Source organism: Acartia tonsa, chromosome 13, assembly GCF_053477335.1.
Source record: "Acartia tonsa isolate MP-2025a chromosome 13, ASM5347733v1, whole genome shotgun sequence".
In the NCBI taxonomy this organism is placed as follows: Eukaryota; Metazoa; Arthropoda; class Copepoda; order Calanoida; family Acartiidae; genus Acartia; species Acartia tonsa.
In genome coordinates this window covers 14524987-14536033 of record NC_137272.1, presented here as the reverse complement: position 1 = coordinate 14536033, position 11047 = coordinate 14524987, and the positions used below count along the sequence as shown (strand labels likewise).

At 34.9% G+C, this 11047-nt stretch overlaps 1 protein-coding gene across 1 annotated transcript in view; it reads right to left on the bottom strand.

Moving 5' to 3' along the window:
• Positions 1-1853: 1853 nt before the first annotated feature.
• LOC145335167 (uncharacterized) overlaps positions 1854-11047 on the bottom strand; it is a 63710-nt gene continuing 54516 nt past the window's right edge. The window contains exons 13-15 of the mRNA XM_080180897.1: positions 4838-4907; positions 3714-3767; positions 1854-1970 (exon numbers count right to left, since the gene is read on the bottom strand). Of these exons, the coding sequence (XP_080037023.1) occupies positions 1890-1970; positions 3714-3767; positions 4838-4907 (205 nt within the window). The 3' untranslated portion in view covers positions 1854-1889. The remainder of the gene's footprint in view (positions 1971-3713; positions 3768-4837; positions 4908-11047) is intronic.

Sequence of the window (11047 nt, the reverse complement as noted above, 5' to 3'; positions counted from 1 at the left end):
TCATGAGATTAAAACCAGTTTTTTAGCCCCGAGGTGCCTTCTAATTGTACATTCTATATCCGCGGAAAGCCGTTTTTAATACGATGAAAGAAATAACTATTCCTTATTTTATTTATTATTTTAGGGCAGGTTAGGTTAGAATATTGGGTACTTTGCATTCCCAAAAGGGTTAAGACACCCCAGCAGGGGTTGAGCATTAGAATAAAACACCCCATTATTTTTAATCTATTAAAAAAATTGGGGGGTTGGGTTTTTAGCGCTTGAATGGCATTTTGAGGGAAAGGACCCAAATCCGTTTGGTAGGAAATTAAATTAATGACATTCAATTTTATTTTATCTTCTTTCTAACTAGAACAATTACTAGGGCAAAAAAAACACAGCAAAATAAGAAGTTTAAATTTAGATTTTACCATTGTAAAGGGTATAAAGTAAATATTTCGTAAATCAAAGTATCTAGTAAATAATTTGTGTCTAAATGGAGCATAAAAATGGACAGACATTTCCTCGCTATAGAGTAGCTTTGAGATATTTAAAAAATATTTAAGATCTGAGATATTTAAGATCGTTGGTCCATGCTAATACTTTATTCATCTGAATTTTGGAATGTAGTTTCTCAGGACAGCAAGGTACAATGTTAAAAGTGAAGCTTCTCTATAATCACGTGCTAAAATAAATTTTTGATCTTAAAAAGTAACATTAGCTGGATCTTTTAATCATTGTAGTGGTGAGCCAGATCGGGGTGAGCCGAATTTCAGCCAATCACAGCGCGGCATTTCATAAAATGCTGTGCTCTCATTGGTGGAAAGTTGGCTCACCCCGATCTGGCTCACCACTAAGATGATTTAAAGATCCAGCTCTGTATTTTAGCAACTGTATGAAAAATTTAATTACAATTTTGTTTTGACTAATATATTGATATTCTGTTTATTAAGTGCTGACACTTTACAAGTGTTGATGTTTGTTTGTCCAACCGTTTTAGAGCCTCCATTTGATGAATATTATCAGCCTTGTTATCTTGAGGATATTGGTAGTGGGATCAACAGAAAATTGATTGCCCATTTCTCCCCTAATTTGCAAAGTTGTACAGCAGATAACTTAAATATTGCAAAAGCTATTTTCGGCTACTCCGGTCAAAGGGAAATCGACATAATGTATAAACGAGTTATACATTATACAGTATACATTCAGATGTTAAATTCAGATGTCAAATTTTGAAGCTTTTTTAGTTAGTAGTAAATATTGAGATAGGACGAGGAAATTATGTACACCATCGGAAACTCAATTTCAACTGACCGGTAGTGAATCATTATCCAGGGAGGGAGTGGACATCGGGCTGTTTATTACGCTACTCCCCAAATTTTTATAATAAGATTTTTATTTGGTGGATTAGCAATTTTAGGAACCTTTATTTCATATTGGTTGGTTCAGTTTGATTAAGTGTTTAAACGTTTCAACCGCTATTTGTAATTCACAGAATGGCTAATTTTTTGTATCATTATCGGGACTTACATCAATTTTTCGGCCATTGTCTTTTCCCTTCAGATCCATAATCATTATATATCTTTCAACTATTTCGACATGTCATAAGATTAATCGTTTTATTTTTTTTTTGCAATTTTCCCTGACAATTTTCAATCTAAAGTTAAAGAATACATTTGTCTTTTTGTAGCACAGCAACTCTGTAATAGCAATACTTTCACACAAAATGCCTGTTGAGGACTAATGACCCCTTCCCCCATTTATGATATGCTATGAAAAAGATGCAACACTGAACAAATACAAATCTTTATTTTTATATTTTTCTATCATTTATTACTTATGTACAAAATTGAAATTAGTCTTAGTGTAGAACTCTTTATAACTACATGTACATTGTAGCTACTCTATATCTAGTTGTTGAAGTATGATGTAGATGAACATATACAAGGTTTTATCTCCATGTTTGTCCCTTCGTTTAGCTCAAAACAATCCTGAAAAATAAATTAAATATTCAAGTAATGTATAAAAGATATTTTTAGTATTGCTTCAAAACCGGTTAATATCCGCCGGATTAAAATCGGTTTTAGGTCATACTAAAAAATTATAAAGGCTACTATGGACCAAACAAAACTGTAATAAATCACAATTTTTAATATTACTATTCGCAGAAAGCTATCTGTAATTCAATGGGATGATTTTATCCTATCGTATCAAAGACAGCTTTACGTGAATAGTAAAATGAAAAAAAGTATAGGATTAAGGCCTGTTTTATTGGCCACAAGGGTCCGCAGACCAGGCCAATCTAGGAAAGTAGGAATTTTGAATAATATGAAGGGGAAAATAAATTAGAATTTAATAACCCATCCTCGGCTAAATGACTTATTCAAAGTATACATTTAGTTTTCAAAAGAATAACATACTTCAAAAATGTCTAAAATATACTTTAAATATAAAATATTCTGTAATGTATAATAAGCCAGGGGGGTAGGGGGCATTGGGCTGTTTATTCTAATAGTCTCCAAAGTCCTATGATAATAACCTTTTCCTATTCTGATAATAGAAAATTGTGCCTTTATCTTTGCTTCTTTTGTCATTGTTGTGGTACAGCGGAAAGTGTCATGTGTGACATCATAAAAATTACACATCTATTATTCATCTCTTTATTAGGGGGTATTCTTTCCCTCTTTTCATCTCATCCTTCCTTTTAGATGTATTTTTATGACGTTACACATGACACTTACCGCTGTCAAATTGTTGTATTCTTTATTTAATTTTCTTATCTGCCAGTTTGACATTAATTTAGGAGTATATTAAAAATAATTCAAAGAAATACTTAATTAATATCACGTACTCAAAAGATCTTTTATATTAATGTAAATTATATTTCTAATATCATGTGAATTATTTCTTAAGATTATCTTTAAATAGATGAAATAGAATTAAATTCAGACAGTTTTCAGTGGTGTAAAGAAATATATTCTAAAAAAATTGAATAAAAGGCTCCAATGTTTTGAAGCCAACGTATGAGTGAGCCTAATTTTAAAATTTTGGGGACCAGTATATTTACGCCTCTAAAATTTTTAAGACAACGAATAAGGTAACGTAGTTTTAAACTTTTGGGACCAGTAAATTTACAACCAATTTCATTTCTCATTCTGTTTTAAACTTATCAACCAATAATTTCATTCTTTGTAGTTCTTATCCAATTGAAGTGTTTAAGAATTTTCCATTCAAAATTATACAAAAGATCTTAAAATAAAATCTAAATATAAAAGTATTTGCAGAGTATCATATAACAATTTGTGCTAAGTTATTTTAAAATCTTACATAAAAAGTAATTTTAGATTTATAATAGACGTCAAACAAAAAAAGCTTAAATATCTTAAAACACATGCAGCTTGGACACTATATATCAAAACTGCTGAAATACAGGTGCATCGCTTATAACATTATACCTTGATGTAATAGGAATCATTATTCCATAAATCCGATATATTAAAAAAATTAAAAAATCAGCATGTTTAAAATGTACATACGGGCTTTGCTGGTAACGATTATAGAGTCACTACGCTTTTTAAACTGTTATAGAAATTATCATGCAAAGTCTGAAATCGATAAGACAATTCTAACATGTCTAAATTGACGAAAAGAGCCTACAGTAACGGACGGACGTACGGACCGACCCTTATCATAGAAAACATTCTCTTTTAAAAACACGAAAAATGTAAAATAACCTTTATTGTGGAATTGATGGATGGATCATTGCTGTTACAGATTCGAGTTCTAGCCTAGATAAAATACAGGTGCACAGAGTTTAGCCACGGGGGTATATCTATCTATCTATCTAAGTATCTATATATGTATCTATCTATCTAGCTATCAGTCTGTCTCTCTGTCTGTCTGTCTGTCTGTTTGTCAGTTTGTCTGTTGTTTTGTTTGTCTGTCTGTCTGTCTGTCTGTTTGTCTGTCTGAATGTCTGTCTGTTTGTCTTTCTGTCTGTCTGTTTTTCTGGCTGTGTGTCTGTCTGTCTATCTATTTGTCTGTCTATCTATATATCTATCTATCTATCTATCTATCTATCTAACTATCTATCTATCTATTTACCTGTGTCTGTCTAGGATTTCAGGGTGTAGAGGTACACTGTGTCCACTCTGTCTCTCTATGTATCTATCTATCTACCTGAGTCTCTCTAGGATTACATGGTGTAGAGGTACACTGTGTCCACTCTATCTATCTATCTATCTATGTACCTGAGTCTCTCTAGGATTACATTGTGTAGAGGTACACTGTGTCCACTCTGTCTCTCTATGTATCTATCTATGTACCTGAGTCTCTCTAGGATTACATGGTGTAGAGGTACACTGTGTCCACTCTGTCTCTCTATGTATCTATCTATGTACCTGAGTCTCTCTAGGATTACATGGTGTAGAGGTACACTGTGTCCACTCTGTCTATCTCTCTATATATCTATCTATGTACCTGAGTCTCTCTAGGATTACATGGTGTAGAGGTGCACTGTGTCCACTCTGTCTCTCTATGTATCTATCTATGTACCTGAGTCTCTCTAGGATTACATTGTGTAGAGGTACACTGTGTCCACTCTGTCTCTCTATGTATCTATCTATGTACCTGAGTCTCTCTAGGATTACATTGTGTAGAGGTACACTGTGTCCACTCTGTCTCTCTATGTATCTATCTATGTACCTGAGTCTCTCTAGGATTACATGGTGTAGAGGTACACTGTGTCCACTCTGTCTCTCTATGTATCTATCTATGTACCTGAGTCTCTCTAGGATTACATGGTGTAGAGGTACACTGTGTCCACTCTGTCTATCTCTCTATGTATCTATCTATGTACCTGTGTCTCTCTAGGATTACAAGGTGTAGAGGTACACTGTGTCCACTCTGTCCAGGATCCCCAGCTAAACCTTTAAAAAAGGAAAATCTATAGATGTATATGTAAATAACTACCTGTCCCACTTTTCTGAGGACCTAAAAGTTTGCAGACGGTTGTTTTTCTTTATGGTCAAGAAACCTTATAAGCTGTCATTGAAATAACTTTACTATTTAATTAGAATCACAAAATTTTTTGGGGGACCTTTATTTTTAATTAATGTCACTTGATTATTTCTAAAAAGAGTACACGGATATGATAGCATCCATAAGTAACTAAGCAAAAAAAACTAAAACATCATTAATATAAAAGAGTGAAAATGCCAAATCAAACAGTCGGACATATGCACAAATATTAACAATTTAACACAATAAAACCTCATTTGATATTTAAAAAATAAAATTATATTACTTAAGATACACTAACGTACTTACATTAATTATAGAAATGCTTTTGCTAATAACATTGTATTCATTTGTTATAGGAATCACTTTTTAAAATGTTAAGTTAGAAGTATAGTGATATAAATTATAATGTAAACTATCGTTGTAAAAATTAATGAATTTATGAGTTACAAAACTAACTGAATGTACCTATGGGCTAATTTTGATAATCATGATCGGGGATGGATATCAATTTATCGTTCCTTGTCTTATCCCTGATAAAATCGAAATTTGAATAATTTAGCAAAAAATGGCATCAGACAATTTGCAAAGGAATATTGGTTGAGACGCATAATGGATATAGGATATTTGTGGATATATTGACAGGGGAATATTTGTCGTCAATTTGGACCTCATCTAATCGTAAATTCGTTCATTCAGTAGGAGGGGATAAGGGGGTGTATTGTTATTTTAGCCAGCTGCAAGCATCACTTTATCAGAGTACATAGAAATCTGGTGCAACCTCCAAGAAATAATATATCGATATGTGACGTACTTCTGAAAGACCTTAATTATTGAATATCTTTACTTTCAATAAGACTTGTGACATGAATCAAAGAGATATCAAGGAAAAAGACAACAGAAAATAAATTGATATACATCCCCAATAAAACAAATTCCCTTTACTTTTAAATTATTGGTTTGGACACCAAGGCTGATACACAGAAATATTCCTTCCGTAGATATAATTATTCGTTGAAACGTTTAGACACTATGCTTAATAAACCAACCAGTAAAAAACGCAATAAAAAGCGCAAAAGTTATTAAGCCAACGAATAAGGAAACGTTATTATAAAACTAGGGGAATAGTGTAATAAACAGCCCATGGTCCCCTACTTTCTGGGTTTGGAGACTACTATATAGTTTATAACCAACCAATCAAAATTCGAAAAAAGTAACCAAATTTATTTACATCACCGAATAGGATAATATAGGAAACATAAAACTTTGGGTACCAGTGTAATTTACGTCTAATGTTCGCTCCCTCCCTACATAACTCATGAATGTACATTACACATATTAATAATAAAAATTGATAATAGATTATTATTACAGCATCAAAACATGTACTTTTACTTAGTCCATAAGCGTACTATTATTTTCCCGGAAAAATATACACTCATACAAGTAATGCAATGAGGGGAGGGGACATTGGGCTGTATATTACACTAGTCCCCAAGGTTTTTAATTACGTTTTCTTTTTTGTTGGCTTAACAACTTTTTGGACTTTTATTGAATTTTGGTCTGTCTATAGAGTTGAGTGTCCAAACGTTCCAATCACTAATTTTATCTACAGAAAGGATAATTTTGTTTATCATTATTGGGGATGTACATCAATTTATCGGCCATTGTCTTATCCCTTTATATCCCTGGATTTAGCATCAAAACATGTACTTTTACTTAGTCCATAAGCGTAATGTATTTTCTCGGAAAAAAGTACATGCATACAAGTAATGCAGGGAGGGAGGGGACATTGGGATGTATATTACACTAGTCCCCAAGGTTTCATAGTAAAGTTTGGGGACTTTTATTGCTTTTGATTGGTTTGTCTATAGAGTTGAGTGTCCAAACGATTCAACCACTAATTGTAATCTACAGAAGTTGTAATTTCGTGCATCATCAATGGGGATATTTATCAATTTATCGGCCATTATCTTATCCCTTGAGATCCCTGCAAGGTAATGGCAAAAATCAGGGACATCCAAGGGAGGGGGGGGGGGTGGCTGAGCCATGGGATATATTTTCTCGGCTGCTGTATAAGATAGATTACTGATTACCCTTTACAACTTAGGGTAAAAATACATATTTTGCTTTTACAGAACATTTAATAGGGATGAGACAATGGCCTATAAATTGATGTACATCCCCAATAATTATACAAAAAAATACCCTTTCTGTTGATTACAATTAATGGTTGAAACGTATGGACAGTGGGCACTTACTGAATCAATAAATCAAAATATAGTAAAAGTCATTAACGTTGTTAAGCCAACGAATAAGAAATCGTTACTATAAAACTGTGGGGACTAGTCTACTATTCAATTTGTCCTTTTGTCAATACAAGATTATTTTGTAATGGTCCTTATATGTAGGAAGATGGTGTAATCCTTGTTTTTATTTATGGTTCTGTCTAAAAATATATGAACAAACAGGAAGGGAGGGGACATTTTACTGGTACCTAATTGTGTGCTTGGGATGGGAGACCAGTTACGTGCACGCCGTCCATCCTGCACCGTGCATCAATGATCCTAGGAGCTACACCAGAAGAGTCCTACTGTGCTGGAAAGGTCCTAGGGTAGATGCCAGACTGAATTCTGGTCACTTCCCCCAGTTCAGGGGGTTTGGGTGGGGCTAACAATCCTTCCCTAGAAAAAACCTGCTCACGTTCAATCTGCACAAAGTAAAGACCAATTTAACTTTGGGCTCGGGAACGAAGTAGAGGTTGGAAACAACAATATGATGTTTGGCTGGGAAACCGCTAAAGGACCAGTCAGGCGGATGATTCTGAATTCCCGCAGACCAGCAAAAATTTGCACCTGGAATGTTCGGACAATGTTTCAGTCAGGCCAGACAGAAAACATTTGCCGAGAAATGCTTAAAGCCAAGGTTGATATCCTGGCTATCACCGAATCAAGGTGGACAAATAATGGAGAGTTTAAACATCATTCTGGCTTGAAAATACTTTACTCAGGCCATATGAATGAGGATCTAGGACATAACCAAGGGGTGGCTCTTATGCTGACCAAGCAAGCAGAGCAGGCCATGATCAGTTGGCAACCCCATGGTCCAAGAATCATGGAGGCTTACTTCAAATCCTCAGATAAAAACATCAATCTGAGAATAATAGTAGCATATGCTCCTACAGAACAAGCAGATACAGAGGTCAAAAACGAATTTTATGACCAGCTTGACTCTGTATTTAAGAATGGTCATAAAGAAAAGGACCTGACCATGCTCCTAGGTGATTTCAATGCTCAAGTTGGGAGTAATAATGAGAATTTAGAAGAAGTCATGGGCAGATATGGCCTAGGCTTAAGTAATGGCAAGGAAAATGACAATGGTGATAGACTTGTAAGTTTCTGTACTGAAAACAAACTTGTCATTGGTGGAACCATCTTTAAACACAAGAAGATTCATACTGCCACCTGGAGATCACCAGATCAAAGAACCTTTAATCAGATAGATCACATCTGTATATCTAGACGTTTTAAAGGTTCTCTCCTTGATGTCAGGGTTGAAAGAGGACCTGATGTTAATTCAGACCATTATCTTCTATCTTCTAAAGTTCGGCTTAGATTTAAAAAGCAGGACACAAAGCCTAACCCCAGGAAAAAGTATAATTTAACAACCCTTCAAAACTCTGAAAAGCTACAAGAGTTTAAGCTCACTCTAAAGAACAGATTTGAGTTGTTGACTCTTCAAGAGGATGATGGAGTTGAAGATATTTGGCAAGGTATCAAAAAAGTTTATAATGATACTAGCCAAGAAAAATTAGGTTTTAAAAAGGCTAACCAAAAGCCGTGGATCACTCAAAGATCCATTGATCTCATGGATCAAAGAAGAGAGGTAAGACAAAAGACACTCTCCAGAAACTCTCCAGAAGATAAAGACCTGTATAAGATGCTCAGCAGGGAAATCCAAAGAAGTGTCAGAATTGACAAAAAAGAACACTTGGAAAACCTTGCTATGCAAGCAGAAAATGCTTTTAATCTAAATAGAATGAAAGATGTCTATGAGATTACTAAGAGCATTGCAGGTAAAGTACACAAATCAGGATCACACATCAGGGACAAGGATGGTTCACTCCTTAAAACTGATGAAGATATTCTAAATAGATGGGCAGAACACTTCACTGAACTGCTGAATCTTCCAGTTCCAGAGGAAGAAACTGAGATTCCACCCTCAGATGCACTTGACATTGACTGTCGAGCGCCAAATCTATTGGAAATCAAGGAGGCCATTAAAAGTTTGAAAAATAACAAGGCCGCTGGACCTGATAACATCCCAGCTGAGGTCATAAAAGCAGACCTAGATACATCTGCTGAGGCATTCCTACCTCTGATCACAAAGATATGGAATGATGAGTTATGCCCAGAGGACTGGAAGAATGGACATATCTCAATACTAGCCAAAAAAGGAGACTTGACCCAATGTGGAAACTACAGAGGGATAATGCTCCTTTCAGTACCTGGCCGTATCCTTAGTAAGATTCTTCTTAATAGAATAAAGAAGAAGGTTAATGAAAAGCTAAGACCTAATCAGGCTGGATTTAGACCAAACCGTTCCACTATTGATCAGATAACCTCTCTAAGAATCATCATAGAGCAATCCAAGGAATGGAACTCTGAGCTTTTTGTAAACTTCATTGACTACAAAAAAGCATTTGATTCTTTAGACAGAAGATCTCTCTGGAAAATCTGCCGACACTATGGCATTCCAGAAAAGATAATCAATATCATTAAAGCTATCTATCATAAAGGAGGTGGAAATGTAATGTATAAAGGTAAACTATCAACCTTTTTTGAGATTGTAACAGGCGTCAGACAAGGATGCCTTCTTTCTCCCTTCCTTTTCCTCCTTGCCATTGACTGGATCATGAAGAACTGTGAAAGTAATGATGGCATTCATTGGGAGCTATTTGGCAATCCCAAATATTTAGGAGATCTGGACTTTGCTGATGATATCGCTTTGTTAACAAGCAATAGAAGTCAAATGCAAAGAAGGACTAACAGGATAGCTGAAACTTCCAAGAAAGTTGGACTGGAAATAAATGTTCCTAAAACCAAAATACTCAGATTAAATGCAAATTCCCAAGAACCAATTACTATTGGAGACCAAATTCTTGAGGATGTAGATTGTTTTGAGTATCTTGGAAGTAAAATTGATGAAGCTGGAGGCACTTTAACAGATGTTAAAGCTAGAATTAACAAATCTAGGACAGCCTTTGCCAGCCTGAACAAAATTTGGAATTCCAACATCTCCATAAAGACCAAGTTAAGACTGTTCAAGTCAAATGTTCTCTCTGTTTTGCTGTATGGGGCTGAAACTTGGTTCCTAAACACAGCAGTGGTCTCCAAGCTACAGACATATGTCAATAAATGTCTAAGGAGAATCCACAAGATCTTTTGGCCAAATAAGATCACAAATGCTGAGCTTCTAGAGCGCAGTGATATGTCAGACATTAAACTGACAATAAAACAGAGAAAATGGAGATGGCTGGGGCACACTCTAAGGAAAGGGCATGATGATATAACCAATCAAGCCTTGACTTGGAACCCCCACGTAGGAAAGAGGAAACCAGGTAGACCAAAAACAACCTGGAGGAGGGAACTCTTAAGTGAACTGAAAGAAAAGAAAATTTCATCTTTCAGCAATGCCTCTAAACGTGCCCAAAAAAAGGAAGATTGGAGAACCATTGTGCATGGCCTACGTTCTGCCGAGAACTAAAAGGCAATGATGATGAATTGTGTGCTTGTTTTATCATCATTGTGGTTGTATATCCTTCATTGTCTTATCCCTTAAGATCCCTGATTTATTAACCATGTTGTACGATATTCGTGGAAATATATTTTAAATTCTCAAAATTACTTATTTACATTATCATGAGTAGAAAAACAAGGAAAAATAAAGTTAGAGAGAGCGCTCGTATTTTCTATAATGTGTTGTTATGTCTAGGGAGGGAGGGGACATTGGACTGTAAATTATACTGGTACCCAAAGAATTTTATAAT